Raw genomic sequence first — 13,689 nt, 5'->3', positions numbered from 1 at the left:
CAGATATGTACGTGTTCTAATTCTGTTCAGTTTTTAAAGACTGATTCTGCCATTATTCTGAGACTAGGCCGACTAAAGTGTGAGACTGTCGAGGGAGACATTAGACAGGGACTTAAGCTGCCAAAAATCACTTAAAGTGGAAAAAAAGCTAGGTGTACACACCTTCCTGTGATTGACAGTGGTTTTGCTTCCTCAGAAAGCGATAACGTTTGCTTTATAAAATCTTGTTTTGTAGACTGGGAGAAGAGGAAGGACTCCTACAAATGCAATAATGGTATGTAATTTTTCCTCTCAGAGTGGTTATAATCCTAGCAGGTTTCTACCAAGTTTTTAATGTATATTTTTTCCTTAGTAGTCCAAGGGAAAAAACACCACCTTTTTGATGTTTTTATTTAACAGTTACTGCTTGTAACTGTTAGGAGTCAAAGCAAAATTACTTCAATATAGAGGGATGTAGGTGAATAAAGAAAAATGTATGTGGACTGTCAGAGCAGGTCAGCATATATATTGTCAAATACATAAACTGGAGAGTGTTGGTTCTCTAAGTAAATCAGTGTGCAGATTGAGAATTCTCTTCTAGTTCTGCAATATCTGTGAGTATAAATAACTGTCTAAGAAAGATTATATCCTTGTACAAATTGATAATTATCATATAGATAAGATTTACTGGACATGGGCACACTGAAAATGGGGAAATATGCATGAAATGTCGTTTTTCAGAGAACAGCAACACCAATGATATATGGGCCTTTGCAAGTTCACTGTGGAATCTATATTCAAAATGGGGGATGGGCAATTCACCACTTCAGACAAATCTCTAGTTCATTCATTTAATTTACAAAGCATCTGTGGATAAAATTCTGTCAAATATTAATGAGTAATATTTGTGTCTTAGCCCTGGAATGTTGGGTTGAAAAACAAGACTTAAAAAAAACTTCTTCTTTTCTTTGTAGGGGACAGGTCATTAACATGCGGTACCTGGAATATTTTGAGAAAATTCTTCATTTTATCAAAGATAGGATCCTTGTTTATCATGGGTAAATTACTGATTATTTTTTTTCCCCCCTGCTTCACTGCCCTGGTAATACTGATTTGAAATTTACATATAATAGTAATTTCAGAAAGTCTGAGGGATATTTTCTTAATTTTACTAAGTTCTAGTTTTCTTAATTTTACTAAGTTCTAGTTTTCTTAGTATCTATAATTGTCTTATTTCCTATTGGAAATGCAAAATCCTATTCATTGCCACATAAAGAAACTTAAACTAATAGGAAAAAACATTGTGAATTACAGTATACCTAGAAACTAATAACGGTGTTGAATTTGTACCTACAGTTTTGGCATGAGTGGGTCTCAATTCTTTCTAAAAATATGATTTATTAAAGAAGTTGGGTTTCTTCCTGGTAGAATAGAATACAGTTTCTCTGAATATTGAGATTAATGTATTAAATAGTAGGAGTGAGGAAAAAGAGAAAAGAAGATATGGAAGGTAGCTTTAATTGACACTTGTGTTTGACAAGTAGTTTTAAAGGAGCAGAGAATCTTTACCACCTGTTATGTAGACAGGTTGGTAGACTTTGTCCTGGAACAGAAGACAGTTGTAGAATCTTGAATGAAAGAATGTGACTAAAGGTAATCTGAAAATTGATGTTGGCATCTATTTCAAACTTTGATCATTTCTTTATAAGTAAAATGTCTTCCCCACCTGTGGCTCATGTGTGGCAACAGTGTTCTGATAATGTTAAAAATTAAGAAACTCTTTTAGCTTTAAACCCTCTATTTTTTTCTTTGGCCTGGTAACTTTTATTAAATATTGATTTCTGTTTTTCAATCTCACTATGCTACTTAAATATCAAAAAATGAAAGTGCAGAAAATCCTTATAACAGTTGAAAACATTTAAGTTTTAGAAAATTTATGATAGTTGCTGAAGATACGTAAGTTCTGTAGTAACTGGGCAGTCTATCCTCTATTGGGAGAAAGTTTATTCAGAGTGAGCCAGCAGCATTTGACCTTAAAACAGAGCAATTGGTGCTGTGATTATTTTTTTTAAATAATTCTGTTCTTAAAATCTGAGTGTACGGTAATTAATAAATATTAGAGCACTAGTTCAATAGGTTTCTTCATGGTCCACCTGTGCCTGTAGTATTTACATACCTTTGAGGCTACACAGATGCGTATATTTGGAGAAGAATATTTCTAACATTAACTCTATCCTTCCATCTTTCCTCATCAACAACTCCCTGCCCACACACACTCATGCAAACACTGTTTAATGCTTTAGAGTGGCCAACAGCAAATGAGTAAGATAAACCTGAAGTTTGAAGCTGAGGTTTGAAGCTGAAAAAAATAAGCTGAGCTGATATAGGAGGAAATTACTTTTTGAAGAATAGGAGAGCATGTAGCCAAGTATGAAGGACCTAATTTTCAGAAAAGAAATAATTAAATAACTTTCAATAACTTATTCCACTATAGCTAATTATGTTAAAGCTAGATGGATTTCCAGAAATGCTACATGTGTTCAACCATTGTGATGCCATATTTAATTTTTTTCCAGTGCTAATAATCCAAAAGGACTATTAGAGGTTCGAGAAGCTTTGGAAAAGGTACATAAAGTAGAAGATCTTCTTCCCATAATGAAGGTAAATTAAAGAAAAACTTCAAAATATGATAAAAATAATAAAATGTATTCTGGGAGATATGCAGATCCTCAGAATATAACCATCGTGTATAATATTAAAATGAATAACTGGAAACACTAACTCAGGTTATTTCAAATCTGCATATGTAGGGTATGACCTTGCCTTTGATATATGCAGACGTGTGATGTATATTTGAAAGGCTTGGCCTAACTGTGAATTGGTAGAGAAATGATGGGAAAACAGAATGTTTGATGCCAGCCTTATCAACCGGGAGGGTTTGTGGTCAGATCCACCATAATGGGCTCACTGAATGCCTGTACAGTATGAAGGAAAAAATTGAAGATGTGTGTCTGAAATATTAGGAACATGGAAGCTCTTTTTACCTTAGGTTCATTGGTGCAGGTCAGTACGTGGTGGGGCTGGCAGGGGGAAACGGGAATAGTTGCTCTTAGTGACTGATAGCTAGTCTGAAATGAAATCTTGGTTTATGTTCTTGTGCTTTGGAAGACTGTCAGAAAAGGGGTGGGGAAACCTGCAGGTTTTTCCTCTTGCTGGTGGTGGTCTTTGTAGAAGGGCTTTGGATATATGATGTGCAAAATGGTTTATACTCTTATCTCAAGTAATAAGGCTTGAGCTGGGTTTAAGTAAAAGGTCTTCCCCCTCTCCCCTCATTCCCCCAAATTAATCTAGGATGAGCAGTGTGTAAGTATTTGGGTTTGTTACAATGTTACAAAGTATTTCTTTTTAAAGGCTTAGACAGAGTTTTATCTAGAGTAGAATAAAATTTGGGAAGAAATAATCATTCTAAACAGAGACAAACTCATTGCTTTCTTATCGGGTGCGTCCACATTGCAATTTCATATCGAAGCAAAGCTGACGGACTGCCATAGAACAGAGCTCTCTGAAGATACGTTGCTGTTACTACTGATAGACTGTCTGGGTTTGGATTTGTTCACAGTAGTAGTGCTCACTCACTTGTGCACTACAGTTATCTTTACAGAAGCTACATGGCTCAAGCACTAAATTTTTCTATGTTTTTTTTTAATACGTGTTACTAATATAAGTGTGTTCAAAGAACATACCATAATTTTGGAAGTCCTTTTTATATTACTGTCTTGTTCTTGGCCTTGAAAGATGAAGCCAAGTGGATACTAACTGAACCTAAACAAAAACTTGTGATGAAGAGGTAGTAGATGTTGGGGTGGATAGACAATTAAGTGCAAATAAAGCCCTGTAGAACATCTAATGTGGCTACTGTTGAATTGTAGGCCAGAAAAAAATGCTATTACTGGAATTAAAAATACAGGTTACTCCAAGAGGATGATGAAAATATATAAACATAGTGGACTATATGTGACTTATTTCAAAACAAATGTCTCAACTGGCAGCAAATATTCTTCCTAGTTTTCATAACCTGTACATTTTGCTCTGGTTTGAATCTCCTGTATCCCATTCCAAATTGTATTGAAGTGGAATGCTGTTTCTCGTTAGAGGCTTTTAGATTTGTTTCTTTAAAATAAATGCAGGTTCTCTTTAAACAAAACATCCTGGATCACAAGTTCTATCTTAAAATAAATAATTGCCTGAGTAATTCATTCAACACTATTGCATAGTAGTAATTAATAGTGCCTGTATAAAATGAATGTCTGCTAATATTGATGTTGGGTAGCTGGAGAATGTTGTATGTCAAAAGCTGGGCTTTTGGCTTTACTTAAATACAGTCTTGCCTGGTTTATACAACTCTTTGGCTACAGTATTACACTTAGATAATGTAGCTTTGTAAAATTCTTAAACTGTGATAAAGATTTTTCCTTCTGATGAGGATAAATGTTAATTGAAGCTGGATCAGTTAAGAAATTGTTGCTGTGAGCTGTATTCTGGAATCCACGCTTAGACTAATGCGGCTTAGTGTAAACAGAACAGGCTCTCAAATTCCTGCTTTTGCACTTACATTGTTACACCAAAAGGTTACTATCAACATGCAACTTACGGAGAAATCTGTACAACTCAAGCTGCTTTGTACAGTTATATTTCATAAACAGTGCCGCTTTTTATTTGCTATATAGTTACAAAGTTGAATGCCAGTATGCCTTGTTCAATATTTATGATTTCCATTCAGTAGGAAATAAAGGATAAATGAAATAATGTAGTTGACAAACTCTTTCTCCTGTTCCCTCAGTTTGTCCATTTTCATTTCTGCTGCATGTATTTCAGGTGTTTCAAAACAATAGCTAGGCAGTCTGTCTCTGTTCACTAATAGTACTTCTTTTTTTCTTTTGAAAGCAGTTTAACAGTAAAACAAGAGATGGGTTTACTGTGAACACTAAAGTCCCCAGCCTCAAGGATCAAGGGAAAGAATATGATGGATTCACAATTACAATAACAGGAGATAAGTATGTTTGCTGTTTTCAGGGGTTCAGGTACATTAAGTAATGATGAAGTATTAGCAACTAATCTTCTCAAATGCCATTTCTACTTGCATAAAGTGGGTTTTGTTTTTCACTAGTGGCATTTTTGTAAATACCTAAAAAATTTGTTCATTTGAGGACTTCTGATTCCTGTTGTCTTCCCTAACGAAGAGGGAATATGGATAACATTGATGGAGTAGGCCCATTTGAGATGATTCTCTAACATATAGCACAAAAGTGAAGAGAGACCTTGTTATTCATCTTGGACTGTAAAATGCCTAAAGGGGAAAAAATCTCAAAAATCTCAGTCTTTATCCATATCAAAATACATTACTATCTGTGAGACCTTGTCTGTTACGGTGACTGAAAAGTCCTGAATGGAATGGAAATTTCTGTGATCTAAGAATGGGAGAGATTCTCTTCTGTTTGGATTTTTGGCCTTTTTTATGTTTATTGTTGAGATGTTTGCAGACCTTCTATCTGCAAATGCCAATTTACATAGTACCTGAATGTGTAAGGATACAATCAGGAGGCTTTGGGTCACTCTTTGGGTGAGATAGTATCCAAAAAGTGAGAAATTTACTGGCTCCTTGTCTTCCTGAAGAATGAGCGTTAATCTGAAGCTCAGAAGCTCTGTCGTACTACTAACTAAATACTTTGGCTTATGGGACTTAAAATTCTATGCATTGGAATCTTTCCCAAAACTTGTATGCTTCCAATGAGTGGCATGGAAGCCAAGCTTCTCTTCTAAAGTGTTAACATCTCTCTTGGGTTTTAATTTTACATTCTAAATCATATGCCTGTATACAGTGAAATGGCATTAAATACATGGCCTCACTGTTTTGGGGAAAATATTTTTATGTCAGTAAACCAGTCTAACTTTGTTCTGCACAAACTTTGTTCTGTATCAGTCAGTCTGTTTTGATCCATATTTTGTAACTATGCTTTTATACCAAAACGATTCCATTTTGGTAGTTTAAAAGTTAACAAAACTACACTTTACATTCTATACAAAAATCTCAAGCCCATGAAGGTATTTTAAAATTTTCATATTTCTTCTTTTTAACCTACACTTTAAGTTGAAACACTAATGCTTGTCAGGTATTCTTCAATGCAAATACTTCATCTGTGATTAGACAGCAGTCTTTATTCTTTCAGACAAACTTACAATGTGACAAAACGTTTTTGATTCAGTGATTTTTATTTATTTATTTATTTAAACTAAAAGGGGGGCAGTGCACATAATGTCCTGCTTAAGGAAGAATGATAGGAAAAAGGTTATGATGTGGTATTTAACTGTAGTACATTTGTAACTTACCCTGAATATTAGATTATGCGTCAAGTTCTGTTCAAAAAGTTTCTTACTTCCTTTTTTTGTTTCATCTACTTGATAGAGTGGGGAACATATTATTTTCGGTAGAAACTCAGACAACAGAAGAGAGAACACAGCTGTATCATGCAGAAATAGATGCACTATATAAGGATCTAACAGCTAAAGGAAAAATTCTAATTCTGTCTGCAGAGCTGGGGGTAAGGCTGTTTTAATGGAAATGATGAATTCCTTGATAAAATTCTATTATGTTTTTATACCTTCTGTTTAACAGTCACTGTTCTAATAATTTTTGACAGAGATCTTAAGTAATACAATCGACTGCTTGCTTAAACCCAATTATGACAAATACCATAAGAAGTTGCTGTAATTCTATTTGTTACTTTAAAATTTGCTATGCTTTGCTGCAGTAATAGAGACAGTCCAGACAAGGTCTCAATATCACAGGGCGTTCCTTCTCCCCTGCCCCCCTGCCCCGCTACTTATTTTCTTTATTTTTCTCATCGGTCTGTGTTCACTGTTTCGTCATCTTTATAAGCACCGCTTAGGATTTGGCTCATGGTGGCTACATATAAGATGAGAAGTAACACAAATTCATGAGAAGCACTAGAATTGTGTTTGTGTTGATTGGTAGTGCAATGAGAATCTGACTACATTTGAGCTTGTGCTTTCCATTTTTCATCCTTTAACACGGTGTAGATGAACTGTTTCACATAGATTTTAAAGATATAACAAAATAATTTGCTCAAACATCTGTTAATCAGACTTCAACTTCTCAGCTTGACATTTTTCATATTTGAAATGGTTCTTTAAAAAAAAAAAAATCACAGTACTGTAAGACTTTCCAATATGTGTTCCTTTATATGGTATTACCTGGCTATTAAATTATCTTTAATTCACTTTTTTTTCCCTCTTGCTTAGGAAGTAGATGCTGTTTGCAACTTGATCCTGTCATTAGTTTATTACTTCTATAACTTAATGCCACTTTCAAGAGGATCTAGGTTAGTGATTGTCTTTATCATGTCTGTTATCTCGGATGCACACCGTAAAATGTCCATGTGTTGCAGTATCTTAATATATTTTTTAATACAAAAAAAGCTCTGGGTTGAGCTGTGTGTCCTGCACAGTCTCTCATTTTGTGCTGCCATGACGATGGGTACTGACTTAGTACTGTTTTAAAAGCTAGTTTGTAGTTGCTGATGGTAACTATTCATAGCTGCATGTTTATTTAAAATGATGAGTAGTTTGTATTTATAGACATAAGCTCACAGATTGAAACGTGTCATTTTTAAATTGTAATGCTTGGGTTCTTAATCCATATTATGTTACACCACTGTAGTTTCATATTTCAGAAGCTTTACTGAGACATGTATTTAAATATACTTTGAGATAACTTAATTTAATAAAATACACTAAAATATTATTTTTAGTAATTTATTGCAACTGTTAGGGTCACCAAATGAAACCCTAGAATAAAGTCCCATATGTCAGATCTCTTCAGCTGCAATTCTGGTTTAATTCTAACCTGGCTACATCTAAGACTATTACGAATCTCTGTTCCACAAAGCACTTAAGATCTTTAAGCTTATTATTAAACACAGTTCAGTAGAAAATAAAATTAAAAAAATCCTGAGACTTCAATTTTATAATCAGACTTTGCCTTTATCTTACAGAATGTAAAAATGAACAGAAATTCTGCCTGAGTTTCACAATTTAAAAAAAAAAAGTTTAAAAAAAAAAAAAGGTTAAGTAACTGAACAGCTTTACAGTGCCTCTAGCTCTGTTGCAGTAGAGTTCATAAACTTTTCTGGGCTACAGCTAAGTTTCTTGGGAACAGGAGTTTGCTTTGTTTTCAGCTCTATGGGGTCTTAAGGACTCGTAAGTCTGAAATTATGATTGACTACTATAAAACGGTGCTCTTCAGTAGTTAAACTCCATAGGATCATAACTTCATTCCAGTGGTGTTGGAAAGTAACAGTGATTTTACTTTTTAAGTGTTTCATGCTTGTTTTTACTTCTAAAATAAAGTAACTAGCACAGTAATTTTTGCTACCCTTGTATGAAACAGTACTATATTTGTTTTGTAGTCTAAAATAGCGTTATGGACTAAGCGTACTTAGTTTGTTTTTGATTTTTTTCTTTTTTTTTTTTTAGTGTGATAGCTTATTCAGTGATCATGGGAGCACTAATGGCAAGTGGAAAAGAAGTATCAGGAAAAATCCCTAAAGGAAAGGCAAGTATCAAAATACACTGGTTCAACCTTCATGGAAGAAGTAATACTTGTAAATGTGAGGAGGGAGCTGTAAGAATGAACAGAAGTTGCACACTTGTTTACTGGAGATGGGTTAGCTGTGTACTATGCTGTCTTGCAGCCTGAGAGAGTTTTGAAAATTTCATTGCTGTTCTGACAGCAGGTGAGATTTAGAGATAGTATGTGCAATAATTCTGGTTAGTCAAATTGCAGCAGTTTGTGTCCCACAGTAATTACATATTCCTAACTGAAGCATTCCTAGTGTGCTGAGCTGCCCTTTCCAGCTTTCTTTGAAAAGGGTTCTGAGAATACTTGGGCAGAATTAGTGACTCTTCTGGCACGCAGCAGAAATTTTCTGTCTTTGCTCTTGATGTATTCCAGAGCATTTAGGGCTTGCAAGTACATTTCTACTTACCAACTTCTCTTGATTTCTCCTTCCCCTCTGCATTCTGCTTAATTTAAAATAAGTCCTAGTTTTTAAGTGACTCTATTTGAATATTATACCACCTTGCTCAATAAAGGGTTTCCCTTTCTTTATTCAACTATTGGTCTGTTAGCTGTGTTACCTTTTCAGGATGAAAGAAGTGAGAGTACCTCTGTCTCTTTAATGTATTGTCAAAAGAATCGGTGAAATTCCAGTGAGAATCAAAGCCGTTGAAGAAAATATCCTGTGTGGATAACTGAAGAAAGAGCGACTTTCCCTTTTGTTCTAGAAAGCCCTGAAAACAATGAAGTTTGTCCTTTCAGGGCAGTGAACCCCTAGTAGCTTTTAAGAGCAAACTGCAGTTCCTTAGTAGCAAGAAAGCTTCGAGGAGGCTTTGGGGACATTTTTACATTTGAGGGTTTTTCCTGAAACAGAGTGCCTGAATTGGAACAAAACCACTTTTTAGAAAAGTTTTCACCAGCTGGAAGAAACTGTTTTCCCTAGTTGAATGAAACTGGGATTTTATTTTGGGTTTTTTTTTTTTCCCCAGATTCCTTAGAAGGGTATTTCTGGTCCCAAGCTTATGACAGCACGCATTATCAGACTGCTCTGAAGACAAAGATGCCCAGTAGTCAAAAGCCCTGTTATTGTCTGGCAGGTCAGTCAGTAGCCACGGCCAGTGTAGCTTCCAGTATTGGTTGTGGTGGGGTGTGCCAAACCCACAGAGAGCTTCAGTGCCTGGCATGCATGCTGACTTCCAAACTGGTGATGAGGGAGAAAGTAGGCTGGGCACAGACTAGTTAGTAAGCTTACTCCTGTCTTACCAAGAATATAGGTAGCATGCCCTCAGAACCCTTCCTTGAATTCAGCTGAAGTTCACTGAACCACAAACGTGTCAGCTTAAATGTTTCAGTACTAGTGAACCAATGTTTTTGACTGAACATTGTTTTGCTGAAAACTTGTTTTCAGCTGTAGATATGAAGTTGCACAGAGTTCTTGGCTATATGTCATCAAACTTGGCTGAAAACCCACTGTAGAAAGAGGTAATACAGAATGCCTGGAAAGTCCAACATAAATTTACCAATCGTGATACAATATTTTGCAGAATACAGTACGTAGACATGAGAAATATCCCCATTTTATTTGGACATTGTAATAAAGGGCTGAAGACAGTATTTTCTGGCGCTGACTCATTAGTATAAACAACTTAAGAGAGAAAAAAAACCAAATAACTGGATTTTGTCGCAAAAGGAACGATATGTTTTTAAAGTTGAATTTATATGTTAAGAATATTTGAGGATTAACTTCCTGAAATTAGAGAATTTAAAACTTCTCTAATTTCTTAAGATCTTTTTTTATTTTGTTGCATTTTCAGCTGGTTGATTTTGAAGCAATGACAGCACCAGGGTCTGAAGCTTTTAGCAAAATAGCAAGGAGCTGGATGAATCTAAAAAGGTAAATCTTTTTGTTCAGATGGGGGGTGGGGAAATAAAATATTAAATACTTTCTATTTAAAACTTAAACCTATACTAAAAAATGTTACTTAAAAATTACGAGTTTAGTAAATGATTCAGTGTATTTTTTAACACTGTTTAGGAATTGATAAGACAAGATTTGAATTTGCAAATACTAGCTTATTTCTAGTCTAACCAAGTAGTTAGTAGTCTAGACATTCAGTTACGTGAGTGTTATCTTCTGAGAAAATTACTTGTGTTAATATTTTCTTCATTTTGTCCAGTGGTCGAATTTGCCTTCTTATTATTATTTTTTAATAATATTTAGTAAATCTGGTGATTGAGTGAACAAAGCAGGGGAAAATTTTAACTTTTTTTTTTCCATTCTTACGGAGCTCTTTCAAACTATATATCAAAAGTCACTTATCCTTTAGTGCTATTTTAATTTGGAGAATAAGTATTTTCAAAGTAGATGGAAGTTTTGAATATACAGAATTATGTTACTTAGTATAAGTGCATGACTTTTGTATAATGCTTTAAAACTTTGATTTTTGTATGAATTGATTTTTTGAATACTGAACACATTAATTCCTTGTCAATATTATGAATCTGGTGCGTTTGATTTATCCCTTAGTGGTTATTCCCCATACAAAATCTAAAAATCGGGCCAGAGACAAAACCAGTTTTGGTATCCTTCAAGTCAGGGTCAAGACACTTAAAGGGTGCTGAGGGAACTGGCTGATGTCCTTACAAGGCCATCTATAATCTCCGAAAGGTTGTGTACGTCAGGGGGCGTTCTTGGTGACTGCAGGAAAGGAAATCTCGCATCCATCTTCAAGAAGGCCAGAAGGACGACCCAGGGAAACTGTAGGCTGGTCAGCCTCTCTTTGGTCCCTGGGAAAGTCAGGAAGCGAGTCCTCTAGGAAAGCATTTCAGGGTATATGAAGGAGAAGGTGACTGGGGACAGTCAACATGGGTTTACCAAATGTTGTGTGACCCAATATGATTGCTTTCTGTGATAAAACAACTAGATTTGGGGATGAGAAGAGAGCAATTGATATTGTTTATCTTTTACTTCAGCAAGGACTCCCACAATACCCTCATACCAAGATAGCACATCACGGTCTGGATGAATGGACAGCTAGATGGGTGAAAAGCTGTTTGGATAATCAGATTTGAGGGGTACTCAGCACTTTAGACCACACCTAGAATACCGCATCCAGTTTGGGGGCAGCTGCAGTAAAGACTTTGATAAACTGGAGCAAATTCAGTAGAGAGCCACCAAGATGGTGAGGGGGCTGGAGCACATGCCTTAACAGGAGTGAATTGGGCTTGTTCAGCCTGGAGAAGAGAAGGCTTTGACCTAACAGCAGCTTTGCAGTACCTGTGAGTATTGAGAAAATGGAGCCGGGCAGTGCTTGGTGGGAGGATAAAAGGCAACATGCATGAGTTGAAACAAGGTTCAGGCTGAGCATAATCTTTTCGCCCGGAAGGGTAGTGAAGCAGCGGAGCAGGCTGCCCAGAGAGGCTGTGCAGTCTCCATCCCTGGAAATTTTCAAAACCTGACAGGATAAAGCCCTGACACCCTGGTCTGACTTCGCAGTTGACCTTGCTTTGAGCAGGATGTTAGATCACAGACCTCCCGCGGCCTGGTCCAACCTGAGTTATGCTGAGTGCCTGAGGAACTCTGCAGCTGCTGTTAATGCCGAGTATCTCGTACTGATTAGTGTTGTTTGACTTCTATCAGTGTTTCTCAGCCTGGTGAATTTCACTAGACTATAAAATCTCTTCCTAAATGAAGAAGGATATTAAGAAGACTCAAGGACATCTTTGTCAGACTCAGGCTAGGCTAAAAATCTACATGTAAATGCAGTCAAATTCAGCATTTATTAAGGAATGACATATCTAAACTGCAGTGTAGCAAGTTGCGGTTTTTATTAAAAGCACTGTGCACAAATATTGTGCCTTGGTTGTCTTGGAAATGTAAAATATTTATGGTTCCCACAATTTTTTACTGTAAATTTCCCAATTTATACAGTCAACTTCTTTCTTAATCTTCTGTTTGGTTTTTGGTTTTTGGGGTTTTTTTTGACATATCTTTACCAAAGGAGAACTTCTCTCTTGGGAGCAAAGTCAACTTAAGCCATTTCAGCCCTACCTACGTATTTCTGACCCTCTCAGTTGTACTGTTGAAATTTGTGGGAATCCATAGCAAACCAGATCAGGGAACTGATTTGTGTTAAAAATAACCTTGCCAAAACCAAAATTTATTTTTTAACCAAGACCATTTTGTAGCATACTCCCACTGATAGTATTGCTGGCTCGAATGAGACATGTGTAATGGGCGAGGAATGAGCCAGAGCTGGCTAAAGTTGGCTTTGCTTGATGCTGAGAAAAATATCTGTACAACCACAGCCCAAAGGACTTGAAGTAATAATATGAAGGTAATTAACCTGAGTGGCTAATTTGTCTGTGGTAGAAGAATAATAGTGGGTAAGGTAAGTAAGTCCTGAAGACTTAAAGAATAAAATTTTGCTTTAACTTTGGCTCTTTTATGTAGTTATTATTTTCATTCTGTATAGTGACTGAGGAGTCACGAGAAGCAAGAGCTGATTGTGGGCAACAGATTCTTGTCTTCAGGACCCAAGTTTGTTGGAGAAGGGCATGAAGAGAAGTATAAGCTAATATGTAAACTTCCAGGTAAATCATAAAACTCAGCAAAAGATAAATTTTCTTTTTTCTCCTCTTTCAGTATTTCACCTTCTTACAAGAGCCTACCATCAGTATCAGAGACTTTTCCAACCCTGAGAACGATGATTGAAGTACTAAATACAGACTCATCTCATTGTCTAAAAAAAACTATAGTTGTTGTATAATTTATACAAATAAAAGGCCAAGAGGTACTGCTTCATAAATTATTTTGAAGGGGAAATTATGGTCAAAATGGTTTTGTTTTGTTTTTTTTTAATAGAGTAAACTTACTTGACTAGTTATCACTAGAATAAAAGGAATCTTTCCGTGACCGATAATATTAAAAAGGAAAAAAGCAGAACAGCTGATTTCTTGTCTTGAGACATACTCCAACAGGAAATACAGTTGTTCAGGGGCCAAACTGAAGAGCAATAAGAAACTTCCATCACAGTTATGATCTGAACATACTGCAGGTGAAAACTTATTTAAAA

At 35.7% G+C, this 13,689-nt stretch overlaps 1 protein-coding gene across 1 annotated transcript in view; it reads left to right on the top strand.

The window, feature by feature from the left end:
• The window catches only part of TTC13 (tetratricopeptide repeat domain 13), a 39,179-nt gene extending 25,777 nt beyond the window's left edge, over positions 1-13,402 (top strand). Inside the window, exons 16-23 of the mRNA XM_009329240.1 lie at positions 954-1,037; positions 2,556-2,640; positions 4,924-5,033; positions 6,443-6,578; positions 7,300-7,379; positions 8,533-8,611; positions 10,429-10,508; positions 13,260-13,402. Coding sequence (XP_009327515.1) covers positions 954-1,037; positions 2,556-2,640; positions 4,924-5,033; positions 6,443-6,578; positions 7,300-7,379; positions 8,533-8,611; positions 10,429-10,508; positions 13,260-13,383 — 778 coding nt within the window. The 3' untranslated portion in view covers positions 13,384-13,402. The remainder of the gene's footprint in view (positions 1-953; positions 1,038-2,555; positions 2,641-4,923; positions 5,034-6,442; positions 6,579-7,299; positions 7,380-8,532; positions 8,612-10,428; positions 10,509-13,259) is intronic.
• Positions 13,403-13,689: the final 287 nt, after the last annotated feature.

The sequence above is a fragment of the Pygoscelis adeliae genome, unplaced genomic scaffold (genome assembly GCF_000699105.1).
Source record: "Pygoscelis adeliae isolate BGI_AS28 unplaced genomic scaffold, ASM69910v1 Scaffold77, whole genome shotgun sequence".
Classification (NCBI taxonomy): domain Eukaryota; kingdom Metazoa; phylum Chordata; class Aves; order Sphenisciformes; family Spheniscidae; genus Pygoscelis; species Pygoscelis adeliae.
This window is presented reverse-complemented; position numbering and strand designations above follow the sequence as displayed.